The following is a 21,324-nucleotide window of genomic DNA, read 5'->3' as shown; positions in this document are numbered from 1 at the left end:
TCCCCAGACTTTCTTGATAAGATTTCAAGCCTAGTCTATAATATGGTTATTCTAGATGGAATTCCCATTATCAAGACACCTTCCATGGAGGCCTTCGGCCACCTGGGACTGTCCGATGCTACGGCAACCAGCCGGGCGGGTTACACGAGGCATGCGCCTGTCTCCTTTCACCCACCCTTCTGTGCATCACAATTAATTTAAGTTAATATTAACTTGTTAATAATTAACTTTATATATGAGCCATATTATGACTCTACAATACTCATCGTCTCTTTCCTTTACAGGAGGAGTACGTCATGTGTGACCACGACTTCTGCCAGACTCAGTGGTCCCAGTCGAACAGATCCCCGTAGTCCAGATTACAGTGGAACCTGATGTTGTCATGGCTCAGTCCATGAATGATTATCACCTGGATTCAGAACATGATGAACGCATGTCAGAGATCTCGGAGGACACCGAGAAAACCCTTATGGCCCAGGGTGAAGGGGAGGATGATGAAGAAGAGGACCGGGTAGTGTATACCGAGTCCGATAAGGAGGATGCCCCTCCCTCCATCCCCCCTCTTACCCCTACACCGACGAAAGTATCTCTCCCGTCTACTTCCTCCACCATGACTCCTCTACCTACGGCACAGGATATGATTCGGCTCATTGAATCCGTGATGGAGCAGAAGCTCCAAGAAACTCACCAGATCATTCGGTCGTTGGGAGGTTCCAAGGAATCTCGAAAAATCTCCATCAAGGACCTCCCCGCATGCTCGAGCGACAATCCGTGGCGATTCGCCGAGCATATGGTCATCGCTGACGACAAGATCTTCGTCAGCGATAAGATCGGTTCCATATCCCTGGAAGAAGTGGGGTTCTTCCCCCGATTTGAGGCGTACCCGGACTGTTACGTCCGTCTACGTTCAGAACCATCCTCAAAGGAAGAGACCGAACCGGAGGAGAAAATAGTGTTCGATCTCTCGAAGGCCCAGGCTATGCTTGCCAAAGCGCTTAAGAGCAGAGGCTTTACCTGCTCTGGACTTCCGGCTTTGAGCAAGAAGTACCCCACCTACGTTGCGCCCGATGAAGTGATGATACCCTTCACGGAAAAGGCCTTCGCTGCCTGCTTTAAGGCTGTAGAAGAAGGGAAATCCTGCCCTGCATTGGAGGAATGCAGGCCTTTCTCCGCAGTCACCCCGCCCGACACTAAACACTGGAAGGATGTGCAATACACCTTCGTGGTGGGCAAACTAGATCCTGACGTTGCTGGACGTCAGTTTAATGAGGACCTCCCCAAGCTAAACGATCACCTCCTTCGTAGGGAACAGGAAACGAAGGAGAGGCTGGCAGCATCTCTCACTTTCCAGGTCCAGATGGACGTAATGGCTGGCGACACCGGAGTCCCTGACCATTACATGGTCCTCGCCAAATCTCATATGGCAACCTTAGTCAAGGATCTGTACCACTTCATGCGAGCTCGTAGAGCCAGCAGAGAACTCGTGTCCTCCAGTGCCACTGTCAGACACGAACCCCGGAAACTGATTTCCTCCAACATCTGGGGCAAGTACCTCTTCCCGTCTGATCTAGTGAAAGAGATCACAGACAAGGCCGCATCTGAGAACAGGAACCTTCTCAACAAATGGGGCATGTCTAGGAAGAGAAAGCCCTCTCAGGATGACGGTCCTCAGCCTAAGAGGAAACAGTCGAAGCATAGACCCCAGCAACGTCAGCACAGACGTCAGTTTCCGGCACCCGCTACTCCCCAAGTGGCCGCTCAGCCGCCACAGACCTTTCAGTTGGTCCCACAGCCGGTCTTGTCCTCATCACCGGCCTTCAACCTCGCCTTCGAGCAGCACTCCACTACCTTTCGTCCCAAAGGTAGAAGCTCAGGCAGGGGTTCCGGCAGAGATTCCTCTCGCCGGCCCTCCAGAGGCAGAGGAGGACAGGGAGCTAGCGGCCGAGGCAGCAAGTCCTCGGGACCCCAGAAGCAATGAAGTGCTTCCGGTGGGAGGAAGACTCCGCCACTTCCAGGATCGTTGGACCTTCGACTCCTGGGCACACAGCATCATCAAGAAAGGTCTGGGCTGGAGGTGGACGCAACCACCCCCAACCTTCCAGCAATTCTTCCAACGTTCAACCCCCCTCCTGGAAGAATATGTGCTAGACCTCTTGAACAAGAAGGTGATAAGAAGGGTGAAGTCCACAAGGTTCCAAGGGAGACTGTTTTGTGTCCCCAAGAAAAACTCAGACAGACTCAGAGTCATTCTGGACTTATCCCCCCTCAACGTATTCATATCGAACGACAAGTTCAAGATGCTGACTCTTCAACAGATCAGAACCCTCCTGCCTCGAGGGTCTTTCACGGTCTTGATAGACCTGGCGGACGCATACTGGCACATACCAATGCACCATCACGCTTCCTCCTACCTAGGATTCCGACTCCAACGGAAAAGCTATGCCTTCCGGGCCATGCCCTTCGGACTCAACGTGGCCCCTCGGATATTCACAAAGCTAGCGGACGCAGTAGTACAACAGCTCCGCATCCGAAACGTCCAGGTGATGGCCTACCTCGACGACTGGCTAGTGTGGGCGCCCTCGCCCGAGGATTGTATAGAATCCTGCAGAAAAGTTACCCAGTTTCTCGAACACCTGGGATTCCAGATAAACGCGAAAAAGTCTCGCCTATCTCCAGCTCAGAAGTTCCAATGGTTAGGCATCCACTGGAATCTTCAGTCACACCGCCTTTCCATTCCAGCAAAGAAAAGGAAGGAAATAGCAGGGTCCGTCAAGCGACTGTTAAAATCCAAACGGATCTCGAGACGCCAGCAGGAACAAGTTCTAGGCTCTCTACAGTTCGCCTCGATCACAAACCCAGTGCTTCGTGCACAGCTAAAGGATGCAGCGGGAGTCTGGAGACGTTCCGCATCCATCGCTCGAAGAGACCTCAAGAGACGGCTCCCAAGCAGACTTCGACTTCTTCTAAAGCCGTGGTCAGAAGCGAGGGCCCTAAGAAGGTCCCTTCCTCTCCAACACCCACCTCCATCTCTCAACATCCATACGGACGCTTCATTGGAGGGTTGGGGAGGTCACTCCCACCAACAACAGGCTCAAGGCACTTGGTCTCCCCTATTCAAGACGTTTCACATCAACATCTTGGAGGCCATGGCGGTTCTTCTGACGCTGAAGAAACTCTCCCCGCCCCCGTCGATACACATTCGCCTGACCCTGGACAGCTCTGTGGTAGTGCGTTGTCTCAATCGCCAGGGCTCAAGATCGCCCAAGATAAATCAGGTGCTCCTGACAATCTTCCGTCTGGCAGAAAGGAAGAAATGGCACCTGTCTGCAGTTCACCTACAAGGATTCCGCAACGTGACAGCAGATGCTCTATCTCGGACAAACCCGATAGAGTCGGAATGGTCTCTAGACGCAAGATCATTCTCCTTCATCTCTCACAGAGTCCCAGAACTCCAGATCGACCTCTTCGCAACGAGCGACAACCATCAACTTCCTCGATATGTAGCCCCGTACGAGGACCCCAAGCGGAAGCGGTGGACGCCATGACCTTGGATTGGAACAGATGGGCCAAGATTTACCTGTTCCCTCCCACCAATCTTCTGCTGAAAGTCCTCTCCAAATTGAGAACCTTCAAAGGGACAGCAGCTCTAGTGGCTCCCAAGTGGCCCCGCAGCAACTGGTACCCCTTGATCCTGGAGATGCAGCCAATGCTGATCCCCCTCCCGGACCCAGTTCTCTCCCAGCAAATACAGAAGTCGACTGTCTTCGCTTCATCATCGAAAATCAAGGACCTTCATCTCATGATTTTCTCACCCTAGCCGCTAAGAAAAGGTTTGGGATTTCGAAGAAGAGTCTAGACTTCCTCGAGGAATACAAGACCGAATCCACGAGAAGGCAATATGAATCGTCTTGGAGGAAATGGGTCTCCTTCGTCAAGGCAAAGAACCCCTCGAAAATCACCATAGATTTTTGCATGTCCTTCATTCACCTTCATGGACAAGGCTTGGCAGCCAACACGATTTCTACTTGCAAACCGGCCTTGACCAGACCTTTGTCATACGCCTTCCAAATAGATCTGTCTAGTGACATCTTCAACAAACTACCGAAGGCCTGTGCCCGTTTACGACCGGCACCCCCTCCGAGACCAATCACTTGGTCTCTAGACAAAGTTCTCCACTTCGCCTCCAACTTGGACAATGATTCATGCCCTCTTAAGGACCTGACTCAGAAAGTTATATTTCTCTTCGCTCTAGCTTCGGGAGCCCGAGTCAGCGAAATAGTGGCACTATCTAGAGAAGAGGGACATATCGTTTTCAATGATTCAGGAGACCTCTCCCTCTTCCCTGATCCGACGTTTCTCGCAAAGAACGAATTACCTACCAAACGATGGGGCCCGTGGAGGATATGCCCCTTGAAGGAAGATGCCTCTCTATGTCCAGTAGAGAGCCTTAAGGTCTATCTTCATAGAACTTCAAACTTTGGTGGAGGCCAACTCTTCAAAGGAGAAACATCGGGCAGCAACCTGTCACTAAAACAATTGAGAGCAAAAATCACCTACTTCATTCGCAGAGCGGATCCAGACAGTACACCCGCTGGTCATGATCCTAGGAAAGTCGCTTCGTCTCTGAATTTCTTTCAGAGTATGGATTTCGAAAGCCTCAAGAACTATACAGGCTGGAAATCCTCGCGTGTTTTCTTTAAACATTATGCGAAACAAGTGCACGAAGTGAAACATTTTGTGGTAGCCGCAGGTAGTGTTATGAAACCTGCTCTGAACTCTGCTTAGAACAGTGAGTTATTAGGGACTCTAACTCGTCGGGTGCCTATGTTGACCCTCAAGTGATACGTAGTGAAGCAGAAACCACCTTGTGTTTTCTTTAACTGTTCTTACCTCAGGTGAAATGTCATAGTAGATTACCACATGAGTGCTACATGCCACGTGCATGACGTGTGTTACATAAAGACTAACGTTCCGTAGAACGAGTGCCTACTAATACTTGATTCTTCCCTTTCAGATTCAAGAGCACGCCTTTATGACTATGTACATTTTTATCAATGTAAATGTTTTTTACTATTTATTGCATGACATGTATTGATTTACCTGCAATTATATAATAAAATGTCTATTTTATTAATTGTGCGTCGCCCTTGCTCCTTTCTTACTATGAAATATACTAATTGTCATAGTTTTATTACCCTTTATTCCTGGTTAAGGAAAATGCCAGGATTTACTCCGGGCATTTATTTATATAGAGCAAGTAAGTTTCCTTTGCGAATACTTACTCAATTATGAAGATGAGTCAACTCCATACACGAAGTGTTCAACCACCACTTCTTCAAGTTTGTTTCGACGCGAATACCAAATCGCTCTGACTTATCTTATGGATCTCATTGTTCCTTCAGCCTATATGAATAGCCTTCCCATGACCACTTTGATCTTAGCATAGCCCGTGGGGACTTCCATGCCAGGGGGGCAGGAAGGCAACTGCCTCACGGTAGCTCTAGTATAGACCACTATGCTTTCGGCTCAATGTTTTAGCACTCACTTATAAAGGGAAAAAGTCTACCACGATACACTAATTCTCTGGTACTCTTCCATCAGGACGCCATGGCTTGAGCCCAAAAAACGGATTTTGAGCGAAGCGAAAAATCTATTTTTGGGTGAGATAGCCATGGCGTCCTGATGGACCCACCCTGTCTGTTATCAGGTCCCGCCCTGCGCCGCTGTATCATGGTGATGAGCGAGCTCCAGACTTTCAGAATGAGGATGGATGTGACGTCATCGAAAGCAATGGCGTCCGTCTGTTTACATCGCGAGTACCGATATCGCCACATCTAGATTGGCTGCGGCTCAACTCCCAGCCACTCCCTGTCCGCCATATTGAAGCGTTAACTGTATGGGGTGCAGATAGCTATGTGGCACGTCTATACATGCGTGTCCCCTGTTGATACACGATGTCTTAAGGGGAAACCCTTAGGATACTCGCTCCAGAAGTTAGAATTCTGTGATAACCTGTGGTTTAATTCTCTGGGAAAATTCTAGTAGTGATTACCCAAGGAAGCTACCAAAAAGGAACCTTCCATCAGGACGCCATGGCTATCTCACCCAAAAATAGATTTTTCGCTTCGCTCAAAATCCGTTATATAAGCCTCGGTCAGAGTCCTAACCCTACATCCTGTCTTCTTTCATGTCCTAGCCTCAGCCAAGAAGGTAAGTGGTTGGCACGGCTTATCTAGTCTTTTTCAAACTCCAAGGAGTAGTGAGAATTATCCTTCTCTCCTGTTTCCAAATTTGTTGCTAAAGCCTAAAATCCGGCTGTAAATGACACCAGATTTAACTTTTTCACAATCTCGTCTCCCAAAGAGGTAACTGATGATCCGGATAATCTGTTACTCTGTTCTGTAAACACAGCTTGAAAATACTTGAAAAGGAGAGCCCCTATCAGAAATAATATTTCTAATCTATCTTTAAGCTTTAGTCACTCCAAAACAAGGTTTCCAAAACACGATTCCGTTCGGTTATGGGAATCTATTATGAGAGCCTATACATCTTCAGGGCTTTCCGCAAGAATATGATGTGTGTGGTTTTACTGAAACCTTAAGGGGACCGTCCGCCATGTCCGCCATTTTTTTTTCTAATGAACCAAATTACACCATTTCTATATATGTTTTAGACATATATAATACCTTCATCATATAAAAATTTCAAGTCATTTGATCAAAAACTTTCGGATTTATTAGCAAAAATCATGATTTATAAAAAAAACTTGGGTACATTTTTCCCCACTACTATAATACCAATTGTATTGAAACTTTTACCATAAAAACTACTCTATCAACCGAACAATTCTGTCAGACAAAATTTTGATTTTCCTTTTTTTTTTTTTTAATGAATTTTTATTTTTTTTTCCTCGTCTAGACGTAAAATAATCATGAAAAAAAAAGTAAAATGAAAATTAAAATTTTGTCTGACAGAATTGTGGCATTTTTAATCTTCTTTTTAATGATATCTTTATCTTCAAAATTGAACAATAAATAACTGAGAAAAATGTACCTAAGTGCGGATAAGTATGTTTTCGAGTTATGAGCTCCTAAAGATTTGCCATGTAAATTTCTGCATTTTTCATAAAAAAAATGAAAAAAACATTATTATGGAAACTTACTTGTTATTTTTATTGTTGATATTGTTGATTTCTACAGCATGGCTCCTGGTCCCCCCCCCCCTTAAAAGGGGTATTAATACCCTAAGTGTACTAATACACTTAGTGTAAGGGTGTCGGGAGCTGCCTCCTCCCTCATTGTTGCCAGGGTTTTGCAGAGCTAAAATGCTCCAGCTTTATATTCTTCTCCTTGTTTCTCTGTCTTCTTTGTTCTTGTTTTTATTCTCTCTCTACTTCTTGCTCTTTCTGTATCATAAATTTTGAGGGAAGTGTCTATATCAGGACTTTTTCCAAATAACTTTACCATCAAGTTACTTTGCATGTATCCAAAATTATTTTCCAAAACTGTTAACCTTGATGCAAATTTTACTCTAGGCATGCCAAAAAACTTTTGTTTGGGGCACTTCATCCAAAGCCTAGAATGCAGAGATTCATTTGGATTTTGAGTCCAGCCATGCAGGCATCTTTGCAATAATTTGGGGTCAGCCAAACTATTGAAAACACTTCTTATGTGTGTGCGAAGCTCATAGGGTATTCCTGCAAGATGATTTTTCCTTGTTGCATGTGATGGTATTTTTTCATTTTTTGCTACAGCTCTATTGTAAAAACACCATGATTCAGGCCCAGCAGGGCACATTTGATGGATTGGGTGTTCATCATCAGATGTCAAGTGATAATAGATAGCCCAAATAGCATTTCGCATCTGATCCACTGTTGTGTTTATATTATTTCTTATTGCCATACCATAATATACTTGAATATTATTTATAATGGCTTGGGTCAACTTGTTTTTTCCTGACAATAAACTTCTTTTCATCTGTTTTCCGCTTTTTGTTGTTATATATTCACTCACTTCTGATTTCATTTTTAGGAGCCTGTGGCCCATTCTTTTTTGGGCATGACAAATACACTCCTCCTTCTCTACCTTCACACCTTCATATGGCCCTTGGCCTTCATTCATTTCACATACTGCATTGTATGCACTCGAGTCCCCATCCCCAACAAATGTTTTATATCTGAAACCATTATTCAATGATCTCTTCCACATTCTAATTGCTTCTTCTGCTTCCATAGCACCAGATTTTCCTTCAAAGTTTTTATTGCACTTATGATTTGGCTCATTTCCTTCTTCTTGTCCTTCCTCATTTCCTTTGTCACATATTTTGCAATAATTACACAAAATTTCACAATCGAGTACTTTTCCTGTGAACACGTCTATAACGAACCCTACACCTACGTATGACTTATGGCCCCTTGATAACCAAGTTCCATCAAAAGACACATCTATATCTATTACGCCATTTTCATCAGGTATTGCCAACTTATTTTCTATATAAAATTTCTTTACATAATTATACGTATATTTCTGCATATCACTGTAATGTTTTTCCATTTCTTTATAAAGATAAGAACTATGTCTGGCATAAGATCCCGCTGTCAGAGGCTTGCAGAAAAATCCTCCCATTTTATTCAGGCCTGCTCTTCCTATACCTGTAGTAAGAGAATGATACACTTCTTGTAAATTTGCTTCACCAAGTTTATGACATTCACTTCCCCTCCCATGCCTCCTTGGGGGGAGGTAGCTAATGTCCGTATGGCAACCATCACAAGATACTCTAACTGTCGTATCCCATCTGTCCCTTTCTGCGTGTACACTGACTGACTTTCTACAGTTTCGCTTTCTACAAGTCACGCCTTTCATCATTCCTTCTAGCTGTGTTTTTGAAATTAGGTATTTCTCATCATATTCTGGGATATCACTAATATTAATCCCAATTATATGATCAGGAACTGGCGGTGAAATCGAGTCCTCACTCACGTAGCGTGAAGGTTGAGGGCTTGAAAGCAATTCCTGGCTTACATCCCGTGACGTGGATGGCTTAGGCTCGCTAAATTCTCCTTCATCTGGCAGCGAAAATGAATGACTAAGCCCCGATGTAGAAGGCTGCTCTCTCTCTCTCTCTCTCTACTAAGCTCCGACGTGGTAGAATGCTCCTCTCTCTCTCTCTCTCGCGCAGACAATGCGAGAGCTGATGACAAAGAAATCGATTGTTTTTTCTTCAGTTTTTCCTCCCGAGCACTCGCTAATTTTGAAAGAATTTCTTTCCTTGTACCCCTCTTTACAATGCTTTTCCTTGGCATGATGTAAAATTCACGAGGAATTATAAAAAACACTAATAAACACGTGGGCGAATGTAAACAAAAACACGTGCGTCTCACTCTCACGAGGTCTAAGACTGTACTGGTGTGTGTCGCCAAACTGCGGGTTGACTGAGCTCTCTTCCGCTGATACGCTACATCATTGCCAGAGGTACGAAATTAGAGAAAAAAAAACGAAAAAAATCGATGTATATATACAAAAAAAAACACGCAAAGACGAACTGTCAAACTCAGCCGCGCAGACGACGTCCCAGGATGACGTCATGATTTAAAAACCCCCGTATCATCATTATTTATGAAAATAATGGGTTGAAACTTCTGGAGAGCATGTACGATATGTTTCTCTATACAGAGAGACAATAAAACGATTTTTGAATTTTTCAAGTTGGTATGCCAAAATACCTACCCGGACGGTCCCCTTAAGGTTATTCCACAATCGATCCGAGGTCTAGATCCTTAATGAATGTAAATCCTTGGGTAGCACCACTAGGCCTCCCTTCCCCTCAAGCGTACGAAGTTCATGGTCTCTGCTGCAACCTTAGCGTTAAAAAAACCCACTCAGTGGTCCAAGCCCTTAGTGTTGGGGTCTACAAGAGGCAGACCACCTTAATAAGCCACTATTTACTAGACTATACCAATAGATTTTAAATAACTTCTCCTTAGGATATACTGTTGCAGCACAGCAACTGATATAGTATATTTTCTTTGCTCTTACAGGATGCTCAAGCCTTTGTCACAGTATTTGAAATTTAAGCCATGATAAAGTTTGACATTTTATTGTAAGTCACTTGGTTGTGAGTGTTTAATTGCATTGCTAAATTTATAACTATCCCTTGATTATCCGCTATTGAGAAAGATAGAGCAGCTGGTTTGCTTAATATTGGATTATCCACCTGTGCAGTGACCCTACAGTTCTAAGTGTCACATGATCACTACTGTTAAGTATTCCCATCATCAGCAATCTGGTAGTACTGTATACATGACCATCAATGTCCTGTACAACCACACGTCACAATTCCAAACCAAGACCACAACATCCAGGTCACCCACTTGAGAAATCGGCTCTAGCCATTAGTGTGGACGTCTTAAGCAATGTTTGGGAGAAGAGGGATAAGCAGTCCACAAAGTGTGAGGCATCGTTTATGTGAGAGGGGGCTACATGCACGCCGTCCCCATGTTGGTCCAAATTTGTCACAAAGACATCAATAGGCACATCTGGATTGGTGCAGACATCATCATAGGTGGACACACAGGGAGAGGGAAGGAGTTCTCTTCACTGACAAATCCAGATTTCACCTTAATCATTCTAATGGACATTTGCTCATGTTGTGGAGATGCGGTGAAAATCACGCCAATTGCTGTGTTTTTGTAGGCTAATTGCTGGAGCAGAAGAAGCCTGATGATCTGGAGTGGGATCAGAGTGTTTGACTGGACCTCTTTGCATGTCTTTCGAGGATGTGTTCCTACCTAGATATACTCGCAGGATGTTTGAAGACCTGTCGTCTCACACATGATGGCTGGCCAATCAATGTTTGCACACTGCAACAAGATAATGCCAGACCACATAAGCAAGGCATACCATGGAATTTATGTGATAAATAACATTCCTGCCATGCCATGGCCTCGACTCTCCTGATTTTACACCAATTAAGCATTTTTGGGATCAGATGGAGAGAAGAATTGCTAATATGGCATCGCCCCTCAACTTGCCACAGTTAGAATCCACTCTCCGCAGGATATGACATAAAATCTATAGATATCTTCAGGAGGGACATCTTTTCTCTTATGAGGTGGTGTGCATCTGTTATTGATGCTGATGATGGACACGTGCAATACTGATGTATTCCTTGTTGTGTTCCTATGCGAACTTGTGCTTTAACCCTGCCTCTGTATAATCAATGTTGCCTTTGTCATTAAATGCAGTACAACTGTGCAGCGCATTTCATTCTCTTCTTAACAGATTACTTACCACTTCCTGGTATCTATTTTTCTTGGCTGCCATAATGTGTTTATATAATATTGCATTCTATTAGTGATGCGTATCTAATGGCTTTCAGTATACAGTCAGCCCGCGCTTTATGTGAGTTTATATTTCGGGATTTCACTAATATTCGTCACAGAGGACAGCAATACCTATTAGATAAAAAATCCAATATTTGCGATAAAAAATCTTTGGGCGCGATGATGTCAAGTAGCCCACTGTCCTTTGCAGTAGGATTACTTCACACCACTTCCCTCTCTCTCCACCCAGCTCGTTCCAGCTCTCGCTGTATATCCATTTACTGAGGTAAAAAATTATAGCTATATTTAAAATAAACCATATTTTGATTAATCTGGTTTTCACTCAACTACATCCAATAATAATTCAAGTAATATTCACATTCAAGTATCGTATTTCTAAATAAAAACAGCAAATTATTTTCTTTTCCATTGTTTACGTTTATGCTTTCCAAATCAGCTGATTAAAGCAAACTACGTACTGAGATATTTCATATTTCCTAAAAGAAACTATTATTACTTGATCTATCATTTTCTAATTAGCATACTAATTTCAATAGTTTTATTTGAAATACAGTTAACTCCCCGTTTACACGAGGATTATGTTCCTGGAGAGGTCATGTTAACAGAGTATAATTTCTCCATAAGAAATTATGGTCATAGGGGGTGTTACATTCCTGGACATGGGAAAGTCTCTCTATTTTGGTATTTTGTTACTATGAAACTTGAACAAACATATTATTGATATATTTAAAGGCCACAGAAACAATAAAAACACACAGTCTTACTCTACTTACATTTATTTTATAGTAAAATATGTTATTTCTCTCTCTCTCTCTCTCTCTCTCTCTCTCTCTCTCTCTCTCTCTCTCTCTCTCTCTCTCTCTCTCTCTCTCTCTCTCTCTCTCTCTCTCTCATTTTATTCCTTTTAATCTCATTATTATTTATTTACCATCAATTTTATATAAGTACATTTTTTAAGTTAAAAAACACAATCAACAAAACTATCGTAAGTTCAAACGCACAATGCTATTACATGTGCATATCAAACACATTAGCAATTTATTTTTTTTTTCATTTCGGTAAATAAATAACCTATCTTAATATATTTTCCTTTTAATCTAAATATTATTTTTTTTAAAAAATGTTTAAGTTAAAAATTACAATGAACTCTGTGTGGTAGGTATGAACTCACGATACTACTATGTATGCATATCAAACAAATTAGCAATTTATTTTTTTTTTCATTTTGATAATTAAATAAAAGACCATAACATATTTTTCCTTTTATTCTAATAATTATTTATTTACAGTTGATTTTATATCAATAAATGCATATTCAAATTAGAAAAGAAATGAACATTACTTTCTGGTATGTACGAACGCACAAAAAATAAAGGGTTGGGCATGAATGTAAAGAGAGTTCTATATGAGAAAGTGATTGTACCAACTGTGATGTATGGATCGGAGTTGTGGGGAATGAAAGTGATGGGGAGAGAGAAATTGAATGTGTTTGAGATGAAGTGTCTAAGGAGTATGGCTGGTGTATCTCGAGTAGATAGGGTTAGGAACGAAGTAGTGAGAGTGAGAACGGGTGAAAGAAATGAGTTAGCAGCTAGAGTGGATATGAATGTGTTGAGGTGGTTTGGCCATGTTGAGAGAATGGAAAATGGCTGTCTGCTAAAGAAGGTGGTGAATGCAAGAGTTGATGGGAGAAGTACTAGAGGAAGGGCAAGGTTTGGGTGGATGGATGGAGTGAAGAAAGTTCTGGGTGATAGGAGGATAGATGTGAGGAGGCAAGAAAGCGTGCTAGAAATAGGAATGAATGGCGAGCGATTGTGACGCAGTTCCGGTAGGCCTTGCTGCTGCCTCCGATGCCTTAGATGACCGCGGAGGTAGCAGCAGTAGGGGATTCAGCAGTATGAAGCTTCATCTGTGGTGGATAATGTGGGAGGGTGGGCTGTGACACCCTAGCAGTACCAGCTGAACTCGGTTGAGTCCCTTGTTAGGCTGGGAGGAACGTAGAGAGTAGAGGTCCCCTTTTTGTTTTTGTTTCTTTGTTGATGTCGGCTACCCCCCAAAATTGGGGGAAGTGCCATGGTATATGTATGTATGTACGAACGCACAATGCTACTACACATATCAAACACAATAGTGATTTATTTTTCTATCATTTTGATGAATAAATAACAGATTGTAACATATTTTTTTCCTTTTAATGTCATGCTTATTTATTTACAATAAATTTTATGTCATTGTTTGCTTACATTTTGTTTTGAGCTATTATTATTAGTTATCATACGAATACGTTTCTCTCTCTCTCTCTCTCTCTCTCTCTCTCTCTCTCTCTCTCTCTCTCTCTCTCTCTCTCTCTCAATATAATCTTTTACTTTGCTTGAATCTATGTTTGATCGTAGGGAATGATTAAGATGTCGTTCGATTCCGTCTGCTGATCTGTAGCTTAATAGCCAACTACATAATGTATAAGAACTGAAAGATGTCTAAAATAATCCTGGTTCTCAATGTTATCGGAACTTCATTTAATTTTTTTTACTTTTATATTATCAATTGAAGATATATTTTAACAGCAGCAATTACCGATTGTTTTTAGTTTGGCCTTGTTGTCAGCTGTTTGCAAGGCCCCGACGGTATCACAGTTATGCTCACATATAGTTAACAGAATATGTTGATATGATTTAGGTCCCTGTCATGTAATCCTTGAACAAAAAGAACACTGTTCAACGGCCTCTCAACCAGTTTCTTATTAAAATGCGTGTCGAACAACAACAACAACAGACAAATCAGCTGTTGACACTGACGATCCACAGCCATTTATGTACATGATGTAAATAAAGATATTGAATATAAATATTGGTAAATGTAACCATTAAGTTTATTTTATACTAACACAATATAATTTTCATAACTTAATTTTCTATGTAACCCTACAAAATCTATCTATTTTATACTATCTTGGAGCAAACCATATTCTCAAATAAAGAGCCGTGATGTACTGTAAACATCCTAAATTGTAAACGTATACATTTACAATTATGGATGTTCATTTATTCGTAAAATTATATTAAATTTTTTGGTACTAGTACATTAAAAACTAAAATTTATTTGGTTGTAAGCTTAAATAGATTCTTATTAACCTCTTTCTCTCTTTTTTCTCTCTCTCTCTCTCTCTCTCTCTCTCTCTCTCTCTCTCTCTCTCTCTCTCTCTTGCTCTCAGATGGGAAATTCAACTTGTGTAACATTGGACATTTTATGTTAACAGAGTATATCTCAATAAATTTGAACTCGTGTAACTTCAATGTCGTGTTACAGAACTCGTGTTACCGGGGTGTTAACTGTACTTCTCTCACATTTTATTTACTGTCGAGTTGAATCGCATACTGTATAGAAGTTAACTGGAGTTTCATTTATGTTGCCAACGCATGATAATTTATAGTTTTCAGCTCTTTGGTGCTTGATTATAAAGCTTGGGAAATTTTTTATACCGTGTTAGAACAAAACTATATTTTCAGTTTTCATACACTAATGTTATCTAATAAATTCGGCATTTACATTTAATCATGCAATTTGCACATTCATAGGTTCCCACTAAATTTCCTTTTTGTTTTCTTGTTTTGGACACAGCTTTCCCCGATTCCAAACAGAATAGCAGCTATGAATATTGTTTGTTTTCTCACCTTCATTTACAGCTTGTTATTGTAGTTTATATTTGGCAGAATATTTTCTTTAGGATCTTTGCTCCATAGTGAATAAGGGAAGTTAACTCCCTGTTAACACGAGGGTTTTGTTCTTGGAGAGGTCGTGTTAATGGAAATCGTGTTAACGGAACATAATTTCTCCATAATAAATAATGGTAATAGAGGGGTGTTACATTCCTGGACATTGGGAAAGTCTGTCTATTTTGGGATTTGGTTACTATGGAACTTGAACAAACACATTATTGATATATTCGAAGGTCACAAAAACAATAAAAACACACATTCTTACTCTACTTGTATTTATTTTACAGTAAAATAGATTATTACCCGTGTACATTCACACTGTGACGCATCACTCTCGTCACCACTGTTGGCTGTCGCCTGCCTCGCTCCCGTCCCCATCCTCTAACCCCCCCCCACTCTCTCTCTCTCTCTCTCTCTCTCTCTCTCTCTCTCTCTCTCTCTCTCTCTCTCTCTCTCTCTCTCTCTCATATTTTTCCTTTCAATATCAAGATTATTTATTTACAATTAATTTTATATATCATTAAGTACATTTTTAAGATAAAAAATATAATAAACAATATTTTTGTATATACAACTTCACAATGCTACAACATATGCAATCAAATGAAGCAAATTATTTTTCTTCCATTTCGGTAAATAAAACGGATTTTGAAGCAAAGCAAAAAATCTATTTTTGGGTGAGATGGCCATGTCGTCCTGATGGAAGCTTCCTATTGGCAGCTTTCTAAGGGATATTTGGCTACAGTGATACTCCCAGAGAATTGACCATAGGTCTCAAGAATTCTAACTCCTGGTGCGAGTATCCTTAAAATTTTTCTTAAGGATATCTCATAATATCAGGGGACGTATTTCTTGATACGACACATGGCAATCTTCACCCCGAATAGAGTTTTCGCTCTGAGGGGGAAGAGTGGCGAAATTGAAGGGGAGCCGCCATCAAGGTTACCCAGTGGATCCCCTTTTCCCGTACTACTACAGGGTCCAATATGGCTACCTATTCCTTGTAGCATTTAAGCATGGTGCTACAGATAGAGTAGTTTTGGGTGGAGATTGTTATATAATCCTTTCTTTGAAAAGGAGGGTTCATCCATCAGGACAACATGGCCATCTCACCCAAAAATAGATTTTTCGCTTGGCTTCAAAATCAGTTTTTTGGGCTCAAGCCATGTCGTCCTAATGGAAGTTTACCAGAGACTTTGCTTTCCTTATAACCTTCTTGTTCAAGAGTTCCAAGGTATATTCTTCCAGTAAGGGGGTGGAGTGTTGGAAGAACTTAGGATATGAAGGTGGAGATCTGTTCCATTTCCATCCTATTCCATTTTTGATTAGGCCCAACGATCCCAAAAGTGTTGGAGTCTCCCTCCTACCTGGAGCATCTCATTGCTTAGATGGTCGTGACGGCTTGCCACCCTGACCATGTCCTTCCCTGCCTCATGAAGGGTTTCTTGAGGAGCCCCGTCGAGATCCTCTTCCTTTCGAAGGAAAGGTAGTGGTGTGCCTCTCAAAACCTGGGTTGAAGGCTGGTGACTGAGCTACCAGCTGTTGAGGCACCACTTGAAAGGTGGTCTGTGGTTGAGCGACCACTTGGGTCATTGCGGTCATGGTGACCGTGGGATGTTGCTGAGCAGGACGAGAAGGTAGTCTTGGCTTCTTTGTCTTCCCCTTGGGTTGGGGACCAGCATCTGGGGAAGACTTCCTCTTTGAGGAGATGCCCCACTTTTGGAGAAGGTTCCTATTCTTTGTGGCGGCTTTCTCTACTACCTCTTGGACCACTTCCTTTGGGAAGAGGTCCTTACCCCAGATACAGGAAGAAATCAGCTTCCTGGGTTAATGTTTCACTGTTGCACCGGCAAAAACTAACTCCCTACAGGCCCTCCTGGCCTTCACAAAGGCGTACAGGTCCTTGACGAGGGTGGCCGACGAGGGTGGCGATGTGCATCTTGGCCATGACCGTGTTCATATCTGGGGAGCTGGAATTGCCTGCACACATCTCCATGCAGTTCTGGAGGGAAAGGGAGGCGGCTAGCCTCTCCTTTGTCTATTGCTCCCTTCGCAAGAGAAAGTCCGATAGCTTCGGTAGGTTCTCGCTGAACTGCTGTCCCGCGATATCTGCGTCAAGCTTCGCTACTGAGGAGGTTAAGTGGACCTCCTTCCATTCCTCCTCATCTGTGGGCAAGGCCAGAGACAAGGGCCTACACTCCTCTAGTGTAGGCATGGTTTGCCTGCTTCAGCGGCCTTGATGACACTCAGAAAAGCCTTCGACGTGAAGGGGAAGGCTCTCGAAGAAGGAGCAAGAAAGGTAGGGTGTTTCTTGCTCAGTGCAGAAACTCGCGAGTTAGTATATCCTGCCTTATTCAGGCTACTCGTCAAGAGAGCCTGTGCCTTGTCGTGGTCGAATACCATGACCTCCTTTGGTTCCGTCTCTTCTCTCGACACTGGCTCACGCTTCAGCCGAATGAAGCACTCCGGGTAAGCGTTAAAGTTAGGCCAAAACTCAATGTCGTCCAGGTGGACAGCTCCCAACTTCTGAGATGTAGAGTTTGCCGTTAATGATAGGCATAAACTCCGCATACCTCCAGGGATTGGTCTCGGAGCAGGATGGCAGGTCCTTCACTCTGGGTCACTTGTAAGGCCCTCGGGAGGTGACGATCCGAGTCGGTTCACGAAACTCTCTCGTCATCTTTTCTTGCAAACCTACGTTCTCCTTACTTAGGTTTTCCATTAGGGTGGTAATGTGGGCCAAAACTGCATGACCCATGGCGTCTAATGGAGGGGTAGGAGCCGAAGACGTAGACGGTGTCGGCTCTGCTGCCGGCACAGGCAGAAGGGGCTCCTCCGCTTCTGTTGAGTCGTAGTCCTCGTCTCCTCCGGGTGGTAGAGTACACTCTTCTTCAGGATCGTCTCGAAGATCCTTCTCTGTGGCCGTGGACACTTCAGACATCCTTTCTTCTTGGTGGATGTCCATGCTTTGCAAGGCTTCACTGACATCAGCCTCGACTGCGATCTGGATGCAGGGAGGCCCGGGTCGTGCCTGGGGTACGACGGCATCAGCTGCTGCCTTTGGGAACATCAAGCTTCGCATCCTATCGTTGGGGAGGTACGGTCCAGGAGAGTTCTTTTGGAACCCTCGTACCCATTTCCGAAGCTAATCACGTGCTGCATCCCTCGACTCCGTTGACTTGGGGTCGCTGAAACCCTTGGTCACCAAGGCCGAGCAGACGTTACAGTCCTTGGGGTCCCAATACCTCAAGGTTTCGGTTGTCACTATGCAGGCGGCATGAGACCTGCACATAGTGTGACCACAAAAGTTCCTACTTTTGTGGTTACAGTACATCACCTCACATTTCAGTTTCTGGTCCTGTAAAGAAAGGAAATTGAAATGAGTATGCGGTAATTTATCACACTTGACAAATTAATGAAATCTCATGCATTAATTTTTGGTATTATCTTAACCATTATAGCTTAGGATAGTAAGCTAGAAAGGAAATAGGAAAGACATACTTGTGCCTCCTATCCAGCTAATTGCTGTGACCTCCCTCAATATTAATATTAGAATTTCCTTATTAAGGGAAAACTAGAGAAGAAGGGTTCTAACTTCTAGAGTTAGAATTAGTGTATACTAGCACTAACCCTTTCATAAAAAGTATTAATATTGTTGGGTAAAATATGATCTGATGACTATGATTCATCAGTGTATTGAAGGAATAATTCACTTCAGTATTATGATTGGTCTCAACAATGGACTGTGAAGGGATACACAGGGTATGTTGGAAAATATAAACTACTATATAATATATACTATAGTTTTCTGCCTGCAGTACGTACTAAACTGCAGAAATACTGGCTACTGTATAAGCATATACTGTAGTTTAGCCGGTATGTTGCCGGCTAGGCTAGTAACTGGTGGCACCGGTAGGTTAGTACCTGGCGGCACTAGCCGAAAGAGATAGAGAAAGTATGGAGAGAAGGGCTACCTTATTATTATAGTTTAGTACAATAAATAAGGGTGTAGGTACTACTGTCCCTACTGCCTTCTTCCAGAATAAGGGTTCAAATGGAAGGGGGGAATGAATCATTCTAGCTTCCACCCAGCCACAAGATCTGTTGCCGGCCACTGCCAGTTCCAGGGATGTGGATGGCAGTCCATGGATGGACTGAAGAACACTCAAAGACATTAGGGTCTCTCACCGGCAGCCGTCATGGCCGGCACAACCTTTCCCGCAGCCTTGCATCCATAGGGGGAAGGTCAGAGCGGCTATCAAGCCGCCTATGTATGAGCCTGGCCGGTACAACAGCCCACCCAACAAGCGGGGAGATTGTATTAGCCGGCGGGGGTGTGACTATTCCCCCGGCAGCAGAGTTTTCGGCGTAAAAACTGAATACTCTGAGTTACTGTCGTAATACCAAGCCGGGATACTCGCTGGCAAGGGGGAAGACAGAGAAACACTAGCCTAGTCAAGCCGGAGTATACTACTCTATGGCAAGACCAAGATAGGGTTGTCGCCCAATGGCGACACTCAGAGGGAAAGGGTTTACCCTTAAATCTCTGAAAAAGACGAGTATCGAATTATATAAATAATTCTAGGAGATATACTATCTCTTGTTGAATTGATAAAGTGATACGCGAGGGTAAACGGGGATAATGTACGAAAGTATACTAAAGCGCATAGGCTAGGTTAGCCTAGTGTGGGGCAAGATCTGGGCTATGCTATATCACCGAGACTCTTAACGTATACGATCGTACATTTAAGGAAGAGGAAATATACGTGCATGATCTTATCTTCACTGGTATAATTTGCATAAATAGCTATACTGTAATTCATTAAAGCTAAATACCGGGAATGTCGTTCTGCTGACTAAATAAGGCATGCATGGCGAACGCTCCGTTAAACACATCTAAATTATGCTAATTTAACTGTGAGAAGGGAGCTAAAAATTATACACAGGAAAGATTAAATATTCAACTTTCCATAGGCAGAAGATACTAGAGAATGCATGATAAATCCTCGTAAATAGCGGTCTAGAACACTAGAGCAAGCGGGTAGTACACCGTGCGAAAGTGCTACAAAACAAGGAATGGGTAGCCATATTGGACCCTGTAGTAGTACGGGAAAAGGGGATCCACTGGGTAACCTTGATGACGGCTCCCCTTGAATTTCGCCACTCTTCCCCCTCAGAGGGAAAACTCTATTCGGGGTGAAGATTGCCATGTGTCGTATCAAGAAATATGTCCCCTGATATTATGCGCTATCCTTAAGAAAAATTTTAAGAATACTCGCACCAGGAGTTAGAATTCTGGATACCTATGGTCAATTCTCTAGGAGTATCACTGTAGCCAAATATCCCTTAGAAAGCTGCCAATAGGAAGCTTCCATCAGGACGACATGTCTTGAGCCCAAAAATAACAGATCGTAGCATATTTTTCCTTTTAGTCTAATGATTATTTAAAATTAGTATAATATCAATAAGTACACATTTAGGTTAAAAATCAAAATGAGCTGTACTGCGTGGTATGTATGAACACAAAGCTACGACGTATGCATATGAAACGCATTAGCTATTTATTTTCTCTCCTCTCGGTAATTAAATAAAAGATTGCGACATATTTTTGCTTTTAGTGTAATAATTATTTATTTACAATTAGTTTTATATCAATAAGTACATATTCAAGTTAAAAAAAACAATGATGAGTACTTTGTGGGATCTAGGGACGCACAATGCAACTACTGTACGCATATCAAACACATTAGCGATTTATTTTTCTTTCTTTTCGATAAATAGATGACAGTTCGTAACATATTATTTTCCTTTTAATGTCATGCTTATTCGGTTACAGTAAGCCCTCGCTACTTCGCAGTTCAACCATCGCGGATTCACGACTTCGCGGACTTTTTTCATTAAATACAGCATCCGATTTCATCAGCAAACCACTATTTTTGGGGGAAACATCATTTTATTCTAGAAAATTGCTACTCTTTAAATAGTTAATTGCACATTAAGAAAGCGTGTACAGTGAGCCCTCGTTTATCGCGGTAGATAGGTTCCAGACCCGACCGCGATAGGTGAAAATCTGCGAAGTAGTGACACCATATTTACGTATTTATTTAACATGTATATTCAGATTTTTAAAACCTTCCCTTGTACATAGTACTGTTAACAAACTACCCTTTAATGTACAGAACACTTAATGCATATACTACAGTACCCTAAACTAAAACAGGCACAAATATTAAAGGCGATTTTATATCATGCGTTTCCTAAACACGC

At 42.5% G+C, this 21,324-nt stretch overlaps 2 protein-coding genes across 7 annotated transcripts in view; one reads left to right on the top strand and one right to left on the bottom strand.

The window, feature by feature from the left end:
* Window positions 1–21,324, top strand: part of LOC137653138 (peroxisomal targeting signal 1 receptor-like) — a 472,440-nt gene that overhangs the window by 411,063 nt on the left and 40,053 nt on the right. The window lies entirely within an intron of this gene.
* LOC137645861 (uncharacterized) lies at window positions 6,920–18,139 on the bottom strand. The gene is made up of 2 exons (XM_068378858.1): window positions 17,767–18,139; window positions 6,920–9,064 (listed from the first exon to the last, which is right to left on the bottom strand). The coding sequence occupies exons 1-2, from the start codon at window positions 18,137–18,139 to the stop codon at window positions 7,320–7,322; spliced, it is 2,118 nt and encodes a 705-aa protein (XP_068234959.1). The 3' UTR covers window positions 6,920–7,319.

The sequence above is a fragment of the Palaemon carinicauda genome, chromosome 1 (genome assembly GCF_036898095.1).
Source record: "Palaemon carinicauda isolate YSFRI2023 chromosome 1, ASM3689809v2, whole genome shotgun sequence".
Taxonomy (NCBI): domain Eukaryota; kingdom Metazoa; phylum Arthropoda; class Malacostraca; order Decapoda; family Palaemonidae; genus Palaemon; species Palaemon carinicauda.
This window is presented reverse-complemented; position numbering and strand designations above follow the sequence as displayed.

Excerpts from the sequence above, each read along its gene's own strand:
- LOC137645861 (XM_068378858.1), bottom strand. The coding sequence starts at position 18,139 with ATGCGAAGCTTGATGTTCCCAAAGGCAGCAGCTGATGCCGTCGTACCC. Across the intron at positions 9,065-17,766 it reads CACCCTAATGGAAAACCTAA|ATGAAGGAGAATTTAGCGAG; the intron begins GTAAGGAGAACG and ends TTTCGCTGCCAG.